This window comes from Lontra canadensis, unplaced genomic scaffold, assembly GCF_010015895.1.
Source record: "Lontra canadensis isolate GAN:19392208 unplaced genomic scaffold, GSC_riverotter_1.0 scaffold40, whole genome shotgun sequence".
NCBI lineage: Eukaryota > Metazoa > Chordata > Mammalia > Carnivora > Mustelidae > Lontra > Lontra canadensis.
In genome coordinates, this window is record NW_022631034.1 from 10,966,164 (window position 1) to 10,992,281 (window position 26,118).

Below are 26,118 nucleotides of genomic sequence, written 5' to 3' on the forward strand. Positions count from 1 at the left end.
AGAAGCCTCAGGAGACATGAAAATTAAATCTAATTGGTATCCTAGATGGGATTTCAGAACAGAAAAAAGATAATGGGTAAAAACTAATAAAGTACAGGTTTTAGATGATAATGTATTAATATTGCTTAGTTATAACTAATATCATACTAAAATATTAAAAATAGGGGAAATAAGGGAAAAGAGGTAGGGTATGTAAGGGAATTCTGTAATATAGTCTTGATTTTTCTGTAAATCCAAAATTGTTCTTTAAAATACTATTTTTTTTAAAGAAGAGAGTTTGCACCTATCAGAGAGCAGTTGGGGTGGCGGGGTGGGGGAGGGGTGGAGAGGGGCAAAGGGAGAGAATCTTAAGCAGGCTCCACAAACTACATTGCATGACCCTAAGATCATGACCCGAACCAAAATTAAGACTCAGATGCTTAGATGACTAACCCACCCAGGCGCCCCTTAAAAAAAACTTAAAAAACAAAACAAAACAAAAACCTGTTTAAATAAAACATTTTTTAAAACTAAAATAAAATAATTAAATTAAAATAAATCTTGTAGGGGTGCTGGGTGGCACAGTCAGTTAAGTGTCCAACTCTTGGTTTTGGCTCTGGTGGTGATCTCAGGGTCATGAGATTGAGCCCTGCACTGGGTTCTAGGCTCAATGCAGAATCTTCTTGAGACTCTTACCCTCTCCCTCTGCTCCTATTCACCCCCCAGGTTCTTGCTCTCCTCTCCCCCCTCTAAAATAAATAAAAATTTTGAAAGACTTTATTTATTTGAGACCATGAGATACAGAGACACAGAGAGAGAGAGAGAGAGAGATCACAAACAGGGTGACAGGGAGAAAGAGTAGCAGACTCCCTGCTGAGCAGAGGCTAATGGGGGCTGGATCCCAGGACTCCAGATCATGACCCAAGCCGAAGGCAGATGCTTAACCAACTAGGCCACCTAAGCATCCCTAAATAAATATATTTTAAAAATCAATCAACCAATCTTACAATCTTCCCTGTAGCCACTATTGCTCTGCTGTCATAGAATAGCAAAAGGGTTAAATATTTATTTTAGGTATATATTTAAGTTGAAATATAAGAATTTAAGAGAGCCTATCTAATTATGTTAAAAAATTTGTTAGCAAATTTACTGTCATTTACTCCTGGTTAAACTTTATCACATTGAATAATAACTCTAATGGTTCTAGAATGGACCAGTTTATAAGTAATTCTCAACTGCTATCTCTGTTCAATATGAAAACCTGTTCAAAACACCTTTCTAGATATTATCTCTATTCTGCTTAAAAGTGGTAACTGCTAGGGGTGCCTGCGTGGCTCAGTCAGTTAAGTGTCTGCCTTCGGCTCAGGTCATAATCCCAGGGTCCTGACATCGAGCTCCACATCAGGCTCCCTGCTCAGTGGGGAGCCTGCTTCTCTCTTTCTGCCACTCCCCTTGCTTGCACTCTCTCGCTCTCCCACTCTTTCTGTTAAAAAAATAGAATCTTAAAAAAAAAAAAAAAAAGGTAACTGCTAGGGCATTCCAAATATAAAATCTCTGTCGGGGCACCTGGGTGGCTCAGCGCGTTAAGCCTTGCCTTCGGCTCAGGTCATGATCTCTGGATCCTGGGATCGAGCCCCGCATCGGGCTCTCTGCTCAGTGGGGATCCTGCTTCCCCCCACCCACCCGCCACTCTGCCTACCTCTCTGCCTACTTGTGATCTCTTTCTCCTGTCAAATAAATAAATAAAATAAAAACTTTTAAAAAATATATAAAATCTCTGTCAAATAAATGTAACTTCCAGACCTGTTATGGTTACCCACCTTAAGTCACTAAGCACAATTCTAGTCTTTTAGCTTTAGTGCTTCAGCACAGTAGCGACATTAAAATGCACACCACAATGCCTGGCATGGCAATATACTCCTAAAAAATACATTCTGTTGGGGAGGCTGGGTGGGGGGAAGGGGAAGAAAAGGTTAAGAACAACAGTTTCTTCCATTTAGTATGATACATCATCATTCATATATATATATATATATAAATATATATATATGTATGTATGTATATATATATATATAAACAATTATAAGTTACATAATAATATGTATTAGACCAACATATTCACAGCACAATGTACTTAAAGAAGTGGTAGAAGTCTGTGGGTTGTTTTTTTGTTTTTTTTTTTTGGTGTATAAGCATCTGGTACCAGCTGGATTTATATAAAATTTTAAAATCACAAGGTGGAATAAAAATATTTTTTACCTCTTGTATTGACACTACTACCTTATAATTTCATTATACTTGTACTATTAATTTTACACTTTGTACAGCTATTGTTATCTTCGTTGTACTCTTCCTATGAATATTTAGAATATAAATTATATTCATATATATGATTATATTTATTATTGATCAAAACCCCTCTGAAACAGGTATTTGTACCACTTTATAGATGGCATAACCAAAACTTGGAAAGGTTAAATACTGGCAGATTCTTGCCATTAATTTTTTCCATAATATGATTATTTATATATCCTAATCTATGTGCAATATTGAGCTTAGATTGTATACACTAGGAAAATTAGCTTATATCTAAAATTCAGAAATGACCAAAAACCTAAATGAAGCCTTAATTTCCTGCCTTATTTTTAAATAGCAGAATAGTAATAAAATTAGCCTATTTAACAACTCCCCCTATTCACCTACTAGTACAAATACTAACTCAATAACAGAATGCAACAGAAGAGAAAGAATATCATTTTTTTTCTTGAATGGACCATAAACAATATTTTAAATAAAACATTTGTCATTCATAATTAAAGAGGAATTCTGACAGCCTCCAACAATTGTACAAAAACACTTGCCCCTTTCCAAAGTCTTCATTGTGTATTTTCTCAATGTATATTTAACCAGAAGTATAATTTTTTTTTTTTAGATTTTATTTGATAGTGAGACACACAGAAAGAGAGGGAGAGTAAGCATATGAATGGTAGGAAGGGGCAGAGGGAGCAGGGAGCCTGATACAGGGCTCAATCCTAGGACCCCAGGTTCATGAACTGAGAAAAAGGCAGACACAACCAAAGGCAGACACGTGGCTACCCACGTGCCCCAAAATGTAATTTCTAATGCATTTCAAAGGGTATTTTCTTTTGCATTAAGGTTTCACCAACAATCCTGAAAATACAGTCAGGCCTCTATAAGAAAAGTTATCACTTTTCTCTTTTCAGAGTCCCTCCTGGTACCTGGAAACTGGCAAATTACTCAACCTATTCAAGAAATTTAGCTGTTAAGGAAAGTAAACAGAAAAATAGTTGAAAAAGTATATGGAGTATGAGATGATTTTTAAATCAGTAAAGACTGAAACGTGTAAATGCTGATGGGAAAGGGCTACTGGAAAGACTGATTCTGAAAAGTAAGAGTAATAACAAATAGAGCAAGGTTCCTAAAAGAAAGTTAAGAGGGAATGGAGCTCAATTCAATGGTGGAAGGCTTAGCCTCAGGCAGGAAAAAAAGAAATCCGTCCATTTACTTAAAGATCATTTATTATCATCATCATCACCATCATTTCGAATTAAAAGTTTACTACTTATAAGATATTATGCTCTTTACAACTGCTAGCACCCCTGTATATATTATTACTCTCTTTTTATAAATGAGGAAACAAAACCTCAAGGTTAAGTAACTTGCCAAGGTTTCAAGTGAAAGATCTGAACCCAACTAAGCCTCTCTGACTCCCAAGAGCATAATCAGTAGGCTACACTCTCACTTAACAAACTACAGGTACAGATGCAGATAAGTTATGTGGCAGGATGTTGACTGAGGTAGTTCTCCTCTGCTACCTTCTATTTTCTAATGCAGCAGAAAGCAAGATCACCTGCGAAGTGAGGGCCTGGTGGCTTAGCAAGAGTTAAAGAGATCTTAAATAGTCACAAAGAAAAACTGACTAGGGAAATATGGCAGGTCCAGGCCACCCAAGAGGCCCCACTTTGTAACTGGAAATCATGAATTTATAGTGGTACCAGTATGCAGAAGTATGTGACTTCTTTTCAGTTGTAACAAAGGAAAAACAATGGGAGAGGGGAAGAAAAAATGTGGCAAGAGAGCTATGTTCTTAAAGATCAGGTAATTTAAGCCAGATAAGAAAAGGACACAAGGGGACACCTTGGTGGCATGGTGGTTGGGCAGTCAACTCCTGGTTTCAGCTCATGTTGTGATTTCAGGGTCATGAGACTGAGCCCTGCATCAGGCTCTGTGCTCAGTGTGGAATCTGCTTGGGAATCTCTCTCCCTCTCCTCTGCCCCTCCCCTGCCATGTGCCTGCTCTCCCTCTCTTGCTTTTGTTTCTCTAAAATTAATAAATAGGTCTTTAAAGATTTTATTTATTTATTTATTTATTTGACAGACAGATATCACAAGTAGGCAGAGACAGACAGAGAGAGAGGAGGAGGCAGACAGAGAGAGAGGAGGAAGCAGGCTCCCTGCTGAGCAGAGAATAAATAAGTCTTTCAAGAAAAAAATAAAGACAAGGATAAAGGCAAATATAGAAAAATTAGAGTTGTTAAGGGAATAAAAAAAACTCTGTACATTCTTTCATGTACTTATTTTCCAATTATCAGTTGCCTTTCTATTCTGCACCAATTACTAGGGAAGGAAAACAAAAGGAAAGGCATAAACAAATACACTGTAATCACATCTCAAATGTTATGGAAAAGTAACAGGTTCATAAATATTCTCCTAATTAATTGAGACACTGGAGATACAAGAAAAAAGTCTAATGGTGAAAGGGAGCAAAATAGTCGAAAGAACCAAAAGCAAGACTCATGTAACTAAAATACAAATAGGGAAGAAAATGGGTAGTAGATTAAAATGTGTTTCTCCTGGGGTAAGGGACCAAACCAAATCTAACTTACCTTTATAATATGTGGTATCTAAGACTAGGCCAAGCTTACAGTAAGTACTCAACAGATGTTTGCTGAACTGAATTAAGCCAGAGCAAAGAAACAGGAGCCCAGACTGCATGTTTGCTGACTAATACTGATGCACCAGCTTTAAGCAAAGTTAACTACCCTAGCCCTGAAATACTTAGGAAGTCTTAATTTACTGTTCCAGTGACCAACGAGAGTTTCACATACTTTTTTTTTTTAAAGATTTTATTTATTTATTTGACAGAGAGGGATTACCAGTAGGCAGAGAGGCAGGCAGAGAGAGAGAGAGAGGAGGAAGCAGGCTCCCTGTTGAGCAGAGAGCCCAATGCGGAGCTTGATCCCAGGACCCTGAGATCATGACCTGAGCCTAAGGCAGAGGCTCAACCCACTGAACCACCCAGGCGCTCTCACATACTCTTCAGAACACTTAATAAGTCAATATTAGATGCAGGTCTTACACAACCATTATTTTTTATATGATTACAAGCATGATTAACAAGCCACTATAATTTTTTTACTCTCTAAGGTACTTAAATTAATTAGTTAAATCTTGGACTCTGTACATAGATATAAATTATTAGGTCTAGAAATGAAAAAATAATATCTATTTCTAACAACCTCTAAATGTAGGCCCAGGAATCTTTTAAACATTTTAAACAAGACAAGGTAAGTTTTCCATGGTTTTTTAAGTTACATTAAGTTTCAAAGAGTTACTTCTTAAAAAAAAAAAAAAAAATTCGTATCTAAGGTCTTATTTCTAACAAACTAGAAACCAAAGAAAAAAATCAAAATTATCAAGCACCAAAATCCTCTAAATCACCCAAAGTATGAAATATTCATGCAATTATAAGAAGTACTGATAGTTCCCTTAAACTAAAGTTGCAAAACACTTATAAAATACCTGAATAAAATGTAAACTATGGAAGATTCTCAAAAAGAACCAGTCATTCAAATTTTTAGCCCCTTGTTATGATTTATCACTATGAAGTCAGAATATTAAGTCTATAATAAATTTCAGAACATGAAAAGTTTTAAAGAATCACATTCAAAACTAATGAAAATGTACTCACCAACAAAGTATCTGACATCTTAAATTTTTTTCTCGAACTGTACACCAAATTTAACCAAAATGTTAGTTTTTATGAGATCTGAGACTTTCATTTTTCCAATATCAGACTCTGAATGGGGAAGATGGGGGACAGGGGCAAACAATGACATAGAACTTTGATGATCCTGGCAAACACTTTTTCTTACCAGCTTAATTAATATTTCATAAGTGTTTATCATCATTTCACACTGACCTTCAAGTGCAGATGACACCTAACATTTCATATTTCTCTTTTGACAAAAGGAAATCTTCCAGAAAAATAAATAAATCTGAGAGTACTGGACACATAAAAATATAGATGACCTTGCAATAGTTATATATAATACACCACATTTTATTAAAGCAGGTGACCTATCTGTTCATGTATCTCCAGCAACCAGCACTCCACTAGCATGAAGCAGGCACTCAACAGACACTTGCTGAATTAATAAGTGTCAGTTGATAGAAATCCACCCCACAGATGGATTAGATCATTTAAAATTCTTAAGAAAGTTTAAAAAAAAATGTTTCAACTGATTTAAACTACTTTAAGAATAAATTCTATCTAACATTTAACAAAATATATTTGTTAGCTTTCACTGAAAATTTATATATACAAAAAGTGAAGAAAACTGTATCTGATAATTTATAAATCCTTATTAGTTCTCTTCAAAAGTATGGCCAAATTAATAAAAATATGATCAAATACAACATATTTCGGTAAAACCACTTCTCACGTCTGCTATTTGGACTGGCCCTTTAAAATTCTGGGCCATCTAATAGCCTATAAACAATATAAGCATTTCTTATTATTGTTGTAGATTTAGAACAGAGTTATGTTTAATAAAGATGAGTGCTCACTTTAAAGAGGCAAAATGAAAAAAAGAGAAAATACATAATGTGAAGTTTATAAGTTTTTCCCCTAATAATAAATAAATTTATAACAAAAATGTTTTAATAGAAAAACCAATCTGAAATTTCCCCCTTTTAAGTTGAATCATTAAAAAAAATTTTTCTTGATCTCAGCATTAAATGCTTTGGATGGGTTCTAAAACTATATATTGCAAGGTTTCCAAACCTGGCTGAATATTAGAATCACTTAGGTTTAAAATAGAGAGAGATAAATGAGGCTCCACAGACTATTTAAATCAGAATCTCTAGGGCAAAGCTAGGCATTCATATATTTTTAAAACATTCTAAGTGATTCTAATGTGCAGCCACATTTGAGAATCACTGTGCTATGTCAATCCTCTAAGGAAATAAGGATTCATTAGGAATTACCAGTATTAGAAAAGAAATTGCTACTCAAAATTGAGCTAAATGAATGTTAACATTAACTGTTAACAACTTAAGGGCAAAGATAATGTATAACTGCAATATAATTTTTAAAAATTATTTGTGAGCTAAGTGTTTTAAATCTTCATAAATCAAGAAAGCAAACAATCTGTACCATGTACCAGAAGTAATATTTCTAGCAAACTATGTGAGAACAGGTAACTCAACATCCTCTTGTGTTCCACACCCATTCCCTGGATCACTAATCTTGCTGTTTGCTTTTGAATGAAGGTAAATGAATTAAGCTTTCTAAAAATCTCAAAAATTTTCAATAAGTATTTGACAGTATGAGCCCTCACTCTCTTTATATTTAAACAAATTCCTATGCCTATGTTGTTTCTGATAAAAATAATAATAGTAATAATGATAATACCTACCTCTGTTTAAATTAAATACAATTTTATTTAACTACAAACTATAAGAATTTTTACTCACATGGATTTATTTGATTGAAAACCTTCCAAGGCAAAATACAATCTAGTTAGAAAAAAATCAGCTTGCATATTAAAAAGAGAAACACCATTTACTTTTCATAGCTAAGAGGAAAAATTACCATGCCAAGAAAATCAGTATTTACAGAGTGTGTCCTTATATAAACTATTTAAAGTGTTCTATGATCTTTTCTTTAACCACTTCTTTGGTTACAGTTGGCCTGTTTTACCTTCAATAAATCATTAAAACATCATCTAGCTGCTGTTAACTTACTGGTCTTTAATACTAACAACAAAATCCCTAACATAGTAACATGTAGGGGTAACTCTTCAATCTCCAGAGAAATGTTAGTATAACTGACATTTCTCTTAAACCAGAAGCTCATTTTCACTTGTGTTTAGAGAAATTATACTTTCAAATCCTAACCATGGAATGAACTTGTAATGATCAGATATTAATAAATACTTGAATTTTATTAGAATCAAGAGAAATAAAACTTATTCTCCACTCCCATTCCACTCCTATAACAAGAAAAAAAAAGACACTTATCTTTAAATCCTGCCTCTCAGCTGTGTAGAATTAGTTTTTCTTTGTATGTATATGAGTGAGTAGAGAATGAGCAATCACAGTGGGTTATCTCTACTGCTGATGTTCAGTATGAGAAAGAGAGAAGAGGTAAAGAGACTTTTTAAAAGAAGAAATGAAATGAAATGATTTATTAGAATAGAAGAATGACATCCAGCAAAAGACCTTTCTCTTTCATCCTGTTTTTCTCTATTTCTTGCCGCACTTCCTGACCACACCGGCACACAAACCAAGAGTCTTACTGCTATCTGATATACCAAAGAGGGTACAGCCTACAGACTGCTTATTTCAATACTGAATACACATTGAATTTCTAAAAATTTAGAAACTAGGACCCCCTTCAGCACATTCTACAATCCATTTTTAACATATCAAAAATTTCAAAGGGTCCTATTAGACTGAACACAGTAACTCAACAAATACGAAAGAAGCAGTTAAATTGCTGCGATGATGACTCTAATGCAGTGACTGCATGACACCTTTTTTAAAATACAGGAAGCCCTTCTTCCTCCCCATGTGGCCCAGGTAGCCTCCCAGAACAGTGTCCCAGCTACCACCAGCTCTTTGGCCGAGAACAATAGACCCAGGGCCCCATGGGCAAGAGGCTCCAGCAGGAGCTGATGACCTTCATGACGTCTGGTGATAAAAGAATTTCTGCCTTCCCTGAATCAGACAACCTTTTCAAATGGGTGGGGACCTCATGGAGTAGCTGGTGCAGTACATGAAAACCTTAGGTACACGCTCTCCTGGAGTTCGCCAGTGGCTACCCTTACAATGACCCACATGGTGAAGCTCCTCACACCCCACTACCACCCCAGTGCGACACCCAGGGTAACATCTACCTGGACATCCTGAAGGACAAGTGGTCTATCCTGTATGATGTCAGGACCATCCTCTTGTCCATCCTAAACCTGCTAGGAGAACCCAACATTGGTAGACCTTTCAACACACGAGCTGCTAAGCTCTGGAAAAATACAACAACCTTTAAGAAGTATCTGCAAGAGGGGCGCATGGGTGGCTCAGTGGGTTAAGCCTCTGCCTTCGGCTCAGGTCGTGATCTCAGGGTCCTGGGATTGAACTCCGCATTGGGCTCTCTGCTCAGCGGAAGCCTGCGTCCCCCTCTATCTCTGCTGCTGCTCTGCCTACTTGCAATCTCTCTCTCTGTCCAATAAATAAATAAAATCTTTTAAAAAAAAGGAAGTATCTGCAAGAAACTTACTCAAACCAAGTCTCCACCAAGATCACTGTCTAGCCTCTCTCCTTGTGTTGCCTTTTTATTTTTTCTTTAGATGGTCAGTCCTTTTCTTCATTCCTGTCTAGGACTCCGTAGCTTAAGCTGTGGTGTCATTTTTCTTCTTTTTTTTTTTTAAGATTTTATTTATTTATTATTTATTTAACAAAGAGAGAGAGAGAGAGCTAGAGAGGGAACACAAGCGAGGGAAAGAGAAGCAGAATACCTGCTTGAGACTCGATCCCAGGACCTTAGGACCATGACTGGAGCTGAAGGCAGATGCCCAACCAACTGAGCCACCCAAGTGCCCCCTGTTTCTGTTTTTTAAATTAAGTCTCTGGTTGAGCCCTTCTGGTGAATATATTAATACACTGGATTTTTTTTTTTTTTCAAAAAATAAAACACAAAATAAAATACAGTAAGCCCAACAAAAAACAGCTACAAACAATAAACAGAATTTTTTAAAAATGTGTATCTCAACTAAGATCTTCCAGGATACACATACTGATTAAAGACCACAGTACTAATAAACACAAAATACTTTTAAATGTTTTTCAAATGTGTAGAATACTACCTAGTAAGACTTAAACACAACTCTTCAATTACTAATGTTACTAATGTTAATTAGTAATTACGTTTCTGACATAAGCTGCAAGACACACCCAATGGTGTAAAAGGAGCTACAGTGTATAGCAAGTATAGGTGCCACAGAATTAGAATATTAGAGCTGGAAGGTGCCACCTCAAGTAACCTCTTCATCTCATAATTGAAGAAAATGAAGTTTAAGGAGATTAAGGGACTTCATGATTGACTAGCTAAGGGTTGAGAACCATACCAATGCCTCCTGATTCGACATCCTTGTGTTCTTCCCTCCTTAGCACCACAGAAAATGAAGATCTGGGGGTGGGGAGGTTCTTTATTAAATCCCTTAATATATCTTTATGAGAATAAATTGTATGTTTCTTTAAAAATATTTTGACTTACACAACAAAGACCAGAAAATATACATCATGAAAAGAAATAAGGTCCCCATAATTCAAACATCAAAAAATAATTATTTTTTTAATCTTTTAGGTCAAATATATTTTAATAAGGTATTATATGCTGTAACTCAAAAAAGCAGGTGAATATATTACCAAGAAATTTCTTATTCCATGATAAAACATCTCACTATTCTAATGAAAGTTCCATTTCTAAAAGAGCTCTGGAAAGATTTATAACAAGGGAATTAATTATGTAAAAAATTATTTGCTTTAAAAATTGCCAATATTATCCTTTAGAAACCTTGAAGAGCCAAAGAAAATCTTTAAAATTATTTCATTTACAAAAAAAGTCATCTACTACATGAAATAAAATATCAAGCATGGCAAATATTTTTATATGGCCCCAAAAGTCTGTTTATGTATGCATTAAAAATACAACAGGGCCACCACATACCCAATTAGACTGGTTAAAATTTAAAAACCCGACAATACCAAATTCTGTTGAGGACAGATATAGAGCAACAGAACTCTCATTCATTTCTGATAGGAATACAAAATGCTACAGCTACTCTGGAAGACAGTTTGGCAGTTTCTTACAAAACTAAACACACTCTTACCGAAAGACCCAGCAAGTACATATTTAGGTATACTCCCAACTGATTTGAAAACTTACGTCTACACAAAACCTGCAAATGCAATGTTTATAGCAGTCTTATTCATAATCACCAAAATCTGGAAACAATCAACATGTCCTCCAATAGGTAAATAAACAAGCTATGACATATCCATAAAATGGAATATTATAGAGAAATAAAATGACATGGATCATTAGCATAAAGGCTCTACTTCTACTCATTTTATATATAACTGGTCAAGAATACAAGTTGGACCCAAAATACCAAATGGTCTATCATGGCATCTTCTGACAGCCTACACTGCTCAATAACTTCTTTTCTGGAAGACATCCTTCCAAAAAGCATTGGCCAAAGCAGACTTTTCTTCCCCACCTCCAAATATTAACTCTACCCTCGACCAATGATAATTTTGCGAGGGATGAAAATGTGACCCAGGGAAGTCAATCTACTGTCCAGTCAATAACCAGGCTTTTGTTACAGAATATGACGAGTATCTGAGAAGAAAAGTCAAGTACAAAGTTGGAACCAGGGCAAGAACAGTGGAAAGTCACTGCTGTTTGCAAACTGAAATTATGCGGGAAAAGTGAGCAGAAAACATCAGTAAAGAAAGAAAAACTAGTCTGTTAGTGCATAAGAGAAGCACAGGTAAGAGAGTATCATCTTAAATACCAAAAGGTTGTAATTTCATAAGGCCTGGCCAGGCTTTATTTCCTGATCTTGAATATTCATAAGATGGCCTACTATTTATTTAAAATAAACCTTTTTTATATTTGATATACTCTGAACAGATTTTCAGATTCATGCAACCAGTATGCACTTACTAAAACAAGCTCTAACTACCTTGACTTTGTTTATTCCCCTTGCCAGTTTTAAAAAACCTATAGTTCCTTACTAGTTACTGGATTTCAATAGCCTTGTATTCAAATTGAATACTATTTGAAGTATCCCACAATGGCTTTCAGAGCTATTTAAAGATTATGTCAGTATTTTTTTAATCCACATATTTATAGCCTTCAAAAAATTATGGTTTTTTTCTTCCCTAAAGACTCTAGATTTCTTATGACAAGAAACCCTCAAAGATGGGTCTTTTTTAACTGGTTCCTAATACCTGTTTTTCTAAATCTACTCTGTAAAATTCCTGAGTTTCCTCAAGAATTCAGGAAGATGAATGCAACTAACTACATTGTGGTCAGTATTATAAAAGTTGCACAATAATCTAGACCTGTACCCTGGGGCTAATAATACATTATATGTTTATAAAAAATTTTTTTAAAGTTGCACAATAATCTAGAAAAAATCCTGACCACCAGTCAGATAAGGTTTACATGTTTTCCCTAGAGTTTTAGATGACCTTTTCTAAGAAACAGTACACTGTAATATGTAAAAAGTTCCCCTTCTAAAGTTGCAAATACATAAAAATTTCACACTATAGAGACAAGCTAGTAATCTCGAGTTATAAACTAATACTCTGCTAGCAGCATACCTCAAATATAGCTAAATTATTTATCTCTCAAGCTATCTATATTCAATCATTTTACAGTAACTTCAAAGACACAGGATATGTCTTGTGTTTTTAATTATTTCTAGCTTCTACTCAAAATTATGAGGTTATACAGAAAAAGCTAAGTAATATCCTCCACTGAAAATCTTTAAGTAGGACAGACACATAGATAGGGACACACATTTTCTTTCAAGTCCTTCAAGTCAATAAAGTTAATCTAACTAAATTCTTACTCCATATTGCTTCCTAAAGTCTACTGGCAGAACTCTGGATTGTAATTATGTATCTGAAACTATACAAAACATTCCGGTCATACCAACTTGTAAATTTGTTTTATAATACAATGACTTCCTCTCTTTGGGGTCTGGTATTAACAACTGAGCTTATATTTTTCATACAACCACATAAAAACATTTAACTCACCACCTGAAAATGTGTTCAGACAACCAAACTAATCATGAGACACACCCTTCTTTCCCCTGTCCCCCACCAACCCAATTATCTCTCCATAATTCCTAAGTTAACTATGTGAATGATTATGTAGCTTATTCAACATTTTTTTTTAAGATTTTATTTATTTATTTGACAGGCAGAGATCACAAGTAGGCAGAGAGGCAGGCAGAGAGAGAGGGGAAAGCAGGCTCTCTGCTGAGCAGAGAACCCAATGCGGGGCTCGATCCCAGGACCCTGGGATCATGACCTGAGCTGAAGGCAGAGGCTTTAACCCACTGAGCCACCCAGGCGCCCCTTATTCAACATTTCTTTTAAAACTTAAAATCTAGTTTTTAAGTAAAAAAAAGGAAATCATTACCAGTACTAAATTGCATATATCCAGAGTATTAAAAATCAAACTAATGGCATAAAAAAAAATCTCTACTATGAAAAGCATACCAAATTTTCTCTAATATTTTCCAACCGGGATGAGGCTTGACATTTCTCCAATGATATATCAACCAACTAGAAAGATACAATTCCTTCAAAGACCTTGAGGTTTATTGTACATGTTGCTATGACAGAGCACACCAGGACCACTCCGTCAATCTTGGGAAGATTGGAAAGATTTCTCAGAGTATATGATGTCTAAATTTAAACATCCTTCTCCTTTTGCAACAGAGAAAGTAAGACAGCCAGGGAGATAGGGGTTAAGGGTAGGCTAGAGTAGGTGGTCAGGCATATGAGAAACCTCAAGTAAAAGAACGTAATAATCAAGGAACTAAAGGTTTAATCTGTCTATAATATAGAGAGGTAGACAGTAAAAAAAGAATGTTTAAAAATCACACAACAGTTCATTTGAAAGAATAGATTTACAGTATAAGGTCCATTGAGGAAACAGTACACTAGCACCACAGAAAGCAATTAAGGAAGCATTTCCAGTAATCAAGAAGAGACGACAGTGACCTAAATTTTTAAAAGTGTAAATGAGGGGCACCCTGGGTGGCTCCATCAGTTAGGCATCTGACTACTGATTTTAGCTCAGGTCTCGATCTCAGAGTTGTAGGTTCAGGCCCTGCACTGAGCTCCACACCGAGCATGGAGTCTACTTAAAAAAATAAAAAAAAAAAAACAGTGGCACTGAGAATAAAGAAATAAAGCTGAATCAATAACACTGGTGGAAGAGGGAGTGTAGTGAAGAAGTAACTGAAGATAACTCCCTTTTTTCTAGATTTGGAAAGTGAAAGAAAGTACCAATTAAGTAAAAAGACAGTGTTAAATATTGGATGCACCTGAAACAAGCAATGGTTCAATTTTAGACATGTTCCACTGAGTTTACTATCGGGAAGGCAAACGGATATATCTTGTAAGCAGCGTGAAGCTCAACCACAATCTGACTGGAGAGATATCCATTTGGAAATCCATCAAGAGAGATAGTAATTTAAGCCACAACAGTGTGTGAGAATATTAACAGAGAGTATACGGAATAAGAAGGAAGTCAAGAACTAAAGCATGAGCAGTACCAAAACCAAGGGGAAGGGCAGAGAAAGACACACACACACACACACACATATACACACATACATATAGAGTTATATATTAATTTGAATTACATAAATGCCATTTTTTAATAGAAAACTAACAACAACAGAAATTAAAGACATTTACCCAGCATCATACTGCCAGCTAAAAATTATAATGGAAGGAGACTGGAATACTCCTCAAATCTAGTCTACTTCTGTTAATAATTTACAAGTAAAACTTTTAATAGCATTTTAAAAATAAAACATTATCCAGTCATGATTGGGGTCTTTTTTTTTTTTTTAAGAAGATTTTATTTATTTATTTATTTATTTAAAGAGAGCACAAGCAGAGCGGAGGAACAGAAGGGCAGGGAGAACCAGACTCCCTGTTGAGCAAGGAACCTGAGTGGGACTCGATCCCAGGACTCTGGGATCATGACCTGAACCCAAGGCAGACACTTAGTAGACTGAGCCACCCAGGCACCCCACCATGACTGGTGTCTTAAAAAAAACAGTACTTATAAAATATTACACTTGGCTCATTTAACTTCACTCCTCATATCCATACACACACACACACACACACACACACACACACACACATATATAAGTGTTTATTAAGAAGATACTTTAGGTGTTGACTAGTGTTCAATGGCACTTTCTACCTTCATTGCCAATTAACTATTACATAACCCTTTTTCTCCAAATGAAAGTTTAAACATAATAAAATTCCATGCTTTTATATTCTGAGAACTGTTAGTTAAAACATTTAAAATTAAGAGGAAGGATTATTTAGGACAAGTGAAAAGAAGGAAACAACAACAACAACAAAAGTTGAATGAGTTCTCCAACAGCATAAATGGTAAAAATAGTATCAGTGAAAATAAATTCTTGCAAAACAGTTGACATTTATAAGAAACTGGATGAAACTGACAGGCATAAAAAGAGCATATGCACCCTAGCTTTCTGAAATATAGTACATCATATCTGGCCCATTCAAAAAACTTGAAGGGTCTAAGAAAAATAACTAAAACCTAGCTACATTACTGTTTCATCTCTTATGGTTACCACTTTAAACCTAGTAAATTGTTTCACATCTTCTTGTGTGTCGCTTTCTCTTTTACTCATCCTCATGAACTGTATCTGAACCAGTAACCTAACTTTTACTTCTGCTCAAACCATAAAACACTCCACCAATACAACTAAAACAATGTCAAGTCTCTTTTACTCTTATTCTTCAATTCAAACTGGTATTATTCCAATTTCTCTGACTTCAGTTTCTTAGGAAACAAAATTGCTTCAGCTAATTTTTAAGGTATAAGTAAAATCTAGCCCTCGTTTTCACAAGTGTCCACAAAAAATAATTTCCAAATGGCCAACCTTCAGACTGGGAGTGAGTATCATAAGAAGAAAACATACCTAGTGCATACCGAAATTAAGTCATAAAGTTCCACTTTTAGTCATGACAGAATTAACACTGAATATCCTTCTGTCATACACAACTAGACAACCAGAGAAAATACAGAAACAATTATTGTTAGACAACATGCAATGCAGAACTCTGCTCTGCAGAAAAGAGCAAACAGATGAAATAAGGCACACTCTGATCACACTTTCTGCATGGAAGTACCAACAGTACTATGGAACAGGAAGCGGTCTTGCTGAGCTGAGAGAGAGAGAGAAAACTGAGTTTGGGGAAGTGAGGCAGCTGGAATTTGTAGGACAAAGAGGAAGAAGCAAAAGTGAGGAAGAAGGAAACACCGAGTATCGGCACAGAGGTCCCCTTGTGTCTTCCACATACAAAGCTGCATGAGTAAAACATGAGATTCCACAGGATCAAGCAAAGAACAACTGTCAAGGAGTTGTACAGAGAAAAATTATCAGTGTTTTCATAAGGCTAGAGTCCTTCAGGTTTCAACTAGCCAGAGGAAAGACCTTTTTAAATGAGACATCAGAAAGGCTATGCCAAACTAAGGCTAAACCAAACCTAGAATACAGGTTACTCTGTACTTCTCCCATCAGGGCAAAAGATAAAACTTACTAGAATCATGGTTATTATCAAGTAAATTAACTGCCTGTCAAAACAAATTTCAATACTTTTTAAAGAAATAGAAAACTCGGATCTTCAACATATTTCAAGCATCTACCATACAAATATTACTAGATATGTGAAAATTAAATCGTAACACATTACAGAGAATTCTGCCAACTAAGAGCATCCTGAGCAATCTGCCCAGTCTCTGCTCACCACTTCACAAATTTCTCTCTGTTAAAATCTGAGATTTAAGAGAAAAGCAGAAGCAGTTTTCCATGATAATGTAAAAGAAATAGCAGTACACAGACCTCGATGAAGACAGAAGATACAGACCTCACTGAAGAAAGAAGCAGAAAAGTCACAGATCTCATTTATTACTAACACTATAGTATCTGATGACATGAGTCATCACAGAAACATAAATCGTATAGTCTGCTTACCAATATGTAAAAACAACATTTTTGAGCCTATAAAAAACCTACTAAAATCAAGTTCCTTTAACTAAAGGCTAAGCTTCAATTAGTCTCAAATAAATGATGATTTTTAAAATGGGTATTTATTGCCAAATATAAAGAAACAACTGTTGTTTCTCCATCCAGAATTTAGATACCTGGTAAGTTATGTAAGATACAGACTCTAAACCAGAAAGAAAGCAAACAAGAAAACACATAATTAAAACAAACATCTCTAATGCTTGTATACGCATTCAGAGAGAAACTCCTCAGTGCATTACTCAAGAATCATGAGACCTAATTCTAACAAGCTTGGTTATTCTGATTTCCAAGTTTAAAGAGAACTAAAAGCACTCAATTAGAAGGGAAGGCTGAGTTTATAAAGGAAGGTAGCATGACAGCACTAGCGACAATAAAATGAAAGATAACAAAACTGAAGAAATTGTAAGAAGTCAAAGAACTTCCAGAAGAACATAGAAAAGAAACTAAGTTATAAGAACATAAAAAGCAGAGGAGTCCAAATCATTTAACATAAGCAAAAACATAGATATTCTGGCAGTGATGGCAGAAAGTATTACTACATAACCTCTGTCAGCAAAATGACCCTAAATGAAGAAAAAGTTAAATTATACTCAGGTACAAATACACTTGGATTACAACAAAGGATCACTTCTAGACACCATTCACATCATTTGAAATAAAAGATGTTGACATTCAAAGGAAAAAACCAAGAGTTCACTGCACTGATTATTTTGATTAGTTAATGGCATACTCCTCTTACAACCAAAAATTTTATACTAAGGACAGTTATTTCCCTCCTCTCATTAAACTTTGTGCAAACTAGTGGGGCCACTCTGGCTGTTATATTCCACGCCTTTTTCAATTAGTTGAGAGGATACACCATGCATGAGTTTTCCCTGGTAACCTCTGACTTTAATATACTCAATTGCATTCCAAAACATCGCCCAAAGTATTTTTTGCAAATTATCCAAAATATCTATTTAACGTCAAGCTGTAGTCAAGTAATTTTATATCCCCAATTTGTACAGGGCAATTATTTTTCACAGACACACTAACAGAATGTCCTTTAAAACAACAAACATGAAAACATTTTATCCAATAAACAGAACAGGTTACTTACCTATAATGCTGATTCTGACAGATAAAACCAGATAATCACGATTACAATTACAGAGCTTAAACTTGGACTAAAGAATTTTGAAAACTGAGTACCCAGTATCTGCTCCCTCAGATAACCAGGAGAAATTCCCACCATGAATTAGAATATGGGCGTTCTCTATCTACCAGTAGTTCATCAGAATTTCAATAAGTAACTTTAAAACCTTAATTATAAGTTAGGAAATGGGGACTGTATGATGCTATCTAGTCTACTTCTGAGTTGTAGCGCTGTGTCAAACAAGAAACTAAAGAAAAATCACTCTGCACCTTATGAAGCACAGTACACATTACTTTGTCTAGGGCAGGATGACTCCTCTATTGTTTTCTAAGCAAAATCCACATCCGGCTCAGGAGCCTTCTGGCCCCTTGAAAGAAACTTAGACAAACAGTAAAAGCAGTCTCACAGAAAGTGAATCTAGAAGACACAATGAGGATTTTCTCTATGCAGCTTCTGAAACTGATGATCTCAAATGATTCACATAAGCATAGTATAAAAGGACATATCATAATTATTTAAAGTACATTAATGAGAACCAAGTTTAAAAACACAATTCCTATAAATATTCTTTAATATGGCTTGAAAATTTCTTACACAGAGACTACATGAGCAATACTCTTTTGATGAACAGCAATTAGCTTATTCTTATAATTTCATTATCTAGAAACTTGAAAATTGATATAAACATTAATAATCTTATCAATGAGTTAATCTTCCGAAGACATCAAGAATCCAAAAACTCTTCACCTAACTTTTCATCCTCTGCCTATTTATGTAAAGTTATAAGATCTTTAAATGAAGCTATTTAAGGCCCTTCAAATAATTCACTTAAGTATTCTTGTGCAATGAGAATTCAGAGAAAACTGACCAAATCACATTTTCTTTTGAATATTTATTTTCCAGTGATAGCCTTGTGAATTGGGGGGGGGAGCTCTGAACCTAAAATCTTCCATACCTGCTTTCCCTAGAGCCAGAACTTCAAATCTGAGAGACCTGATTCAATGCTTCTGATTCAAAATCCACAAAAGGTCAATTCCCAAAGAGAAAAAGTAAATCACAGTTAAATACATGATCTCAGTCAGTCTGGCTAGTTAGGCCAAAAAGGGAGTCACCAGGTATTATCTATCACTTTAACAGAATTTTTCAACCTAGAAGACCAGAGTTTTTAGATAAAATACATTTCTTCTGAATCCCCACCCACTACTCTTTTAAGAGATCAGATCTAGTGAAAAAATCCACACCTGGAATCCTGGCAGGAAAAAAAAAAAAAGATAATCTTGTCTCCCTTCCCTTGTTCCTAGTAGAGTTCTCCAAAAAATAAACAAATAAATAAATAAATATGTAAAAGCACACTGTGGGTTCATGGGAATAAAACGGACAGCATCTGGAGATAAAACAGGGTTAAGTATCCAGAATGCCCATAAATTCATTTCTCTGACCTATGGTCTAATTATCATGAATCAGGTCTAAGGCTAGGCTTCTATACACAATATCTTTTCAAAAATTCCCAAGTCATTAGATGACCCTATATGTAATACCCTTGTAAATAAGACAGATAAATTATAGGCTAAATGGTAAGATAGAAGGTTGCTGATTAAATAATCAATGTTAATTTAGAGAAGAGTTACAATTAGAATGAGAACAGCCATGTTGTCCCAGCTCCAGATATAAAGCTATGACATGCTCAGTGTTTTCTACCGGTAACATATTTTTGAATCCGGCCATCCGGAAGTATTCATTCCCTACTGGTAAAGATATTCATGTATATAATCTGGGCAATGCCCAATTCCCAGTTTCAAAGGGAATTATCTGGAGAAATTTAATAGCATGAAGAGATTAAGAAAGAAAAAAAAATATCTTGATGGGGCTGTATGAGTATACTTGTGTGCGCAGGAGAATAATATTTAATCTACCCATTTATCTTTTGTTTTTCTTTACCCCAAGTACATTTTCAAACTGAAAGAAATTAACTTTAGACTTCAAAGCACAGGACAGGTATCAGGATGGTATTTTTTACAATGACAATTTGGGTTTAAAAAAAAAAAAGCCAACATTATATCCAATCATCTCTTGGCTCTAAACAAAAAGCAAAGAAATAAGGACTCTACTGAAAAGAGATTATATCTAACATGATCAAACATCCTCTCTCAATTTTCTTTAAATTATCTCTAACCTAGATGCTAATCAAGATGCTCTCACCCTCCATCTCACTCTTGCCAATATGCTTCCATCAGAGGAAAAAAACTTAAAAGTGAAGTGCCTAAAGGTGCTACCTTCAAAGGACTGGAGGAAGGCAAGAAAGCAAGAACAAGTGATTTCTTTTGCCCAAGGTCACCAAATGAGGCATTAAATCGAAAATGCTGTCCTAATAAAGCAACTACCATCCAAATCCCAAAGGACTGTGTACCTGAGGAACCCATCAAACTATATTCTTGCAAAGGCTTAAGAATATAGAAACTCATTCTTTAAATGTTATGGCCACTATATTTAGACAATTGTTTTATAGGTTTATCATCCTTAAGAATGATCATCAGGAGAGCTCGAACAAAAAAAGTAAAACAATGAATTAATGGGAAAATATTTTCCATCAACATACCAGCTAGGCCTTAAGAGAGCATCTCTTTTGACAAAGTAACAATGAAAGGAAGAGAACAGAAATAACGACTACCATTTTATAAAAATGCACCCTTCTTGAGTTCTTGGTTTTTCTCTAACATATATTCTGCTTCTTTTGCCTGCAGATAAGCAACTCTGTTTTTAAAAACTGATGCTTAATAGTAATGGTAAGAACTCTATCTACCTGAAATTGGAAAAAACTTCACTTATTCATTTATTGAGTTTCTATCTCAAATTGGATTTCAAATGTTTCAAATACATAAAAATGCTAACCATTCTACAAAAATAAATGAATAAAATGCTCAGATAAAATGACCTCTCTACTAAACCAAATATTAAAATACCATTTTTTTTAAAAAAAAAAGGAAATTTTTCAGAGAAGAAACATATGCTAAAAGGCCACCAAATTATCATATATAAATCTGATCTATAATGTATGGCAAAAAATTATTATGGTCCACAACTAGGATTTGATACTTTGTGATCTGAAACATACCAGAATCTGGCAACTGTCACAAGAACATTACAAAGTTTCCTTAAATCGGTGTTTTACACAGCCTATAAAATCTTTGCTAGTAATTCAAAAGCTCACTTTGTAGGAATAAAGGTGATTAACTCATGTATGTCTTTTACTGTTGCTGATCACAGTATTCATGATAAACCCTGTTCACTGTTCATTAACGTCTATTCAGGATTACTCAGAGTTAGCTCCAATTCATTTGTGTTACTACCCAGAATACTTAAAGCAAATCTAAGTAAAACTGTGATAAATTTGGACACTCTATTTTAAAAAGTACCTTCATTACAAAGATTAAGAAATGACAACACTTTAAAATAGCCTCCCCTTATAATTTAGAATCAGGAGAAAGTTGTCTCAAATGCTTTAAGTAAACTATAGAGCAGACTATAACTCCTGCTAATGTGCTAATTATAATATACAATTACCCATCATAGTTTTAACAGTAATATCAATTTCTGCAAATCACGGAAGTGAAAGGTAATGCATAAAGTGCATTTTTTTAAAATCAAAAGTTTTAATGAGAAATTAGATAAGTAACTAAGATAAAAGTAGATTTCTAGCCTGCCAGATTTCCCTTATCTATATGATGTTTAAGCACTCGTTAATGATTTTACACTGTCTGGAAGGCATAGACATTTCATAAAACTCTGCAACTATAAATTCAAAGTGTATTGTGATACCTAAAGATGTTTCCATTTTACAAATTAACTGAAATGGTATTAAAGTTATTAATTAAAACACCATCAACCATGTTTCCACATGTCTTTTCTAATTGAGATGTGTGAAATATCAAAACTAGAAAACCCTACTGCCATTGAGAAGAGTAATAAAGCTGAGTTTTAAAGTCTTTCCTTTTTTTGGAGTTTTTTTAAGAGTTGAGATAATCATTATGTTAAACCTAAAATTTCAGCTAAAGCATTAATCTTAGCTATAATAAAAATGCTATGAATAGACATTTATGAACAGATACTGAAAACGTGGGGAATAATAAACAAAGCAGAATTCATGGTTACCATATTTACACATACTCTTTGTTGTGTTTCAGTGCCACATGATCTGATTCAAAGTAATAAACATCAGGATCATCTTCTTCTTCTTCTGCATTGTGCGGATTGGCACTCTCTTTGGCAGATGGCAAATGTCCAATATTAAGTCTTGCCTCTGAGGGTGGCTTACTTAGTCCTTCACTCCCATAACTTTCAGAGTCACAAAATATTCCTCTTTCATTCTGAGAAATTTCATCAGGATTTGTGGGAGATTCACTTATGTTATCACTAACAGTTGCGTTTGTTTCATTGGGACTAAGATTATTCTCCTCAAATTGTCCATTTTCTCTGCAAGGAGAACTGTTTTTAGTGGGACTACCTCTGGTAGGGGCCGCCCTTCGTGGTGAAGTTCTCAGAGTATATCGATGTTCTTGAGGTTCTGATAAAGACATCATTTGAGCTGAAACACAGTCTAGAACAGAAGATGATTCTGGTTCTCCAGAGACTGGCATATTCTCAAGACTTGTGTCCAGGGCGTTACTGGTGTTTTCATTACACTGCTCTTTTGAGGCACTGCTATCTCCCACCACATCTACTTCCTCCTCAGAATCCCTTAAGGATGACTGAATTTCAGAAAAGGGGCCTGTCGCTGGCTCAGTAGTCAGCTGATTAACATGTTCCACAGGCAGGCAGGCAGTTACTATTTTGTGGTCCTCCAACTTGACCTGCACTTCTGAATTTGTGCAAGGCACGTTATGGTCTACATAACTGTCCTCCTTCCTACTATCAAGGAACATTGAAGTGTGGGTATCCGAATCCCCATTTTCAGCTACTGACTTTTCCTGCAACACATATGAACCAGTGCTATTTTGTTTAGTGTTCCCATCAGGCTGACAGTCATCACAGTTTATAACAGCTGAATCACTGTCATCAACACCATTGACAGCCAGATAGCCTGTGATTTCTTCAACTACTGCAGAATTAAGTGGCCCTTCCTCACTGACATTCACCTTTTTAACTTCCCTTTTCTCACAATCATCCAGTATAAGACATCGACAAGCTCGTTTAGTCCCTTGAAAATCTGCATCATTGTCCACTACTGTATTCCTCTGTTCTACTGACTCCTTGTCTGATTTTATAGGTGAATCTTCTTCTGAACTGTTTGGTGCTTCAGATCTAAGACAACGCTTAATTCTTTTTAAAACTGGTGAAACAGGTTCTGTTTGCCTTCTCTCACAATTTTCTACAGCCTGCCTTTCTATGTTATCTTTTTCTGAAGAAGAAAGTCCTCTTTTCCTAGGGCTTACCCATGATTCTCGAGTACTTTGCTGTTTTAAATCAGTAGTTCTTCCATTATTATTTCCTTTCTGAATCTGCACAGGCTCTGGTCTCTTCTTTGGTGATCTTGATCGTACTTGAGAATGAGAAGAGATTTCTTCAGGGTGAGCAATGCTACGATTCCTTAAAGTTCTACCACAAAAAGATTCATCCAAGCCGTTTAACCCCACTGTTGATCTTGTAACACGAGTAGATCGGGAAGCAGCCATACTATGGCAAGTCCCTACAATACGGTCATCATGATCCACTCATTGGGAAACCTTCAAAAATGTAAACAAAATAATGAGAAAAAGGTAATAGTTAATATACCTAAAACAAAAGCATAAAGCTATTAACTTTTAAATCCAAGTATAGCCAATATTAATAAATAACATGATATAATTTCTTTTATAAATATTTCCAAAAATGATATTAATAATAGCTAACAATTATATGACACTTAATATGTTCCAGGAATTGTTCTATATGCTTTACATACATTAACTCACTTAAGTCTCACAACAATTAAGAAAACTGCTATTACCATCCTTACTTTACAAATGAGGAGGGTGAAGTATCTGTATCTTTTAAGTAATCTGTCCAAAGCCATACATTTAAGTGGCAGGGCAGGGCTCTACAGACCATGCCCTTAACCTGCCTCAGACACACAGGCACAAAGGTCCCAGAAAAGACTTCCCTGAAAGACAGGATTTCATTTTGGTTATTAAAAGAATACCCTTGAATTTTTACAGCAGTTAACACAAAAACTATCCCAATCGTTTCTTATGTTTTCTCAAAATATTCCTGGGAGATAAAGTGGTAGGCTCTGCTTTTCTTAATTCACTCTTACTAAAATGAGTTTTTGGCCAAATCCTTTGGTAACAAACTATGTGACATCCAAACAATTTCAGCTGCAGTAGAATTTTTGTCATCAAGCAGATGAATAGATATCACAATCCTAGCTTGCAACTGTTAAAGCAAAACAAAGCAAACCCAAATCATCCTAGTCTCTAGAAGTACAAGAAGTACAGCCATGAATCGGCAACTGAAAGGAAGTATTCTGAAGAGGATGGAAGAAAAAGGAAAAGCAGCCCCCAAAGCAAATATGACATCTAAGAAATCAGGACTACATATAAAACCCCATCTTCTCCTTTGAACCCCTGTATATATGTATATGCCACAGTTTTAACACATGTTGGGAGATGAACTGGTTTTCTCGTGTGGAGGTTTGGTGTTTCTAAGTTAGAAATGCAAGGGAAATTGAAAAATGCCCTGATTGATCGATCCATCTGGACAAACTCTGAGTGGTTATTATTTTCCAAAGGTTCTCCCATAAAACAAAATAAAGGAACTATTAACATTTCCAGTACCCATTCTTCTCTTCCTCTTCTGTTTAGCTTCACAAGACAATTTGCCACTTCACTGCTTAACTTCCAAATGGGGTGCAGGATAGAAAAAGAGGCCAACAATGGCTGTTGGTAGTTTCATACTAGGTAGTTTCATAGTACCCCCACCACCTCCCTCTACCATGCTTCCCATAGTCTCCTTCTCATATAAACCCTCCAAATGCCATTCTACCCCTCCCCTGCAAATCAAATATAATCTCTCCTTTGCCTCAACTAGAGGTGCCTAACAGTAGAAAGGTTATGAAGAACTACAGAAGCCACAGCAACACACTGCCACACATACAGAAAAGGGAACTGTCTTCTTCTTTCTGCCTGCTGACAAATGAATTTAAGCTTCCTAAAAAATACGTACGTTGATTTAGTGTTGTTTCAGAGTAAGGCATACTTTTCAATTTTAATTAACAATGTTTGAAAATCTTACAAGACTCACAAACCAGCCCTGGGATTAGAGTATGATAATCTGTCCTAGAGAATTCCATAGCCATCTCATGAACAAGTACAGGATACCAATCAGAAGTATGAAATACATTTCACATAGTAAACTTTTACTATTTTGGGATTCATTAGAGGCACGTGACTTGTAATTCTCTTTTGCTTAAATCTTGTCATGAAGATTGCAGTCCATTTTAAATCACAGGTAATAAATACTGAATGTCCCACAGATACACACTTTTAATTACAAAAACTTTAAGCTAAATTTCAAATGGTAGTTTAAAAAAGCACAAACTAAAAATTACTAAAATCAGTTTATTTGTTTCAGATACCCAAATCTGTAACTCTCAAATTTGAAGATTACGGATTTTTAAATATTAATGACCTATGTAAATAGACAAAAGAAACATAATTTTTAAGCTTTCCTTACAAAATCTAATGCAAATAGTTCATGCTAATTTAATTATATTCATAATTTATGATTCAAAACTAATTATGTTCATAATTTATGATTCAAAAATAATACTGGCAAT

The 26,118-nt window shown here is 35.1% G+C and overlaps 1 protein-coding gene across 8 annotated transcripts in view; it reads right to left on the minus strand.

Annotated features, from left to right (window-relative positions):
- Positions 1 to 26,118, minus strand: part of ZZZ3 (zinc finger ZZ-type containing 3) — a 111,245-nt gene that overhangs the window by 31,334 nt on the left and 53,793 nt on the right. For 7 of the 8 annotated variants that reach the window (XM_032870142.1, XM_032870140.1, XM_032870141.1 and 4 more), the window contains one exon: positions 22,473 to 24,028. The exons of the other annotated variant lie outside the window; for it this stretch is intronic. In XM_032870142.1, coding sequence (XP_032726033.1) covers positions 22,473 to 23,977 — 1,505 coding nt within the window. In that variant the 5' untranslated portion in view covers positions 23,978 to 24,028. The remainder of the gene's footprint in view (positions 1 to 22,472; positions 24,029 to 26,118) is intronic. 8 annotated transcript variants of the gene reach the window in all.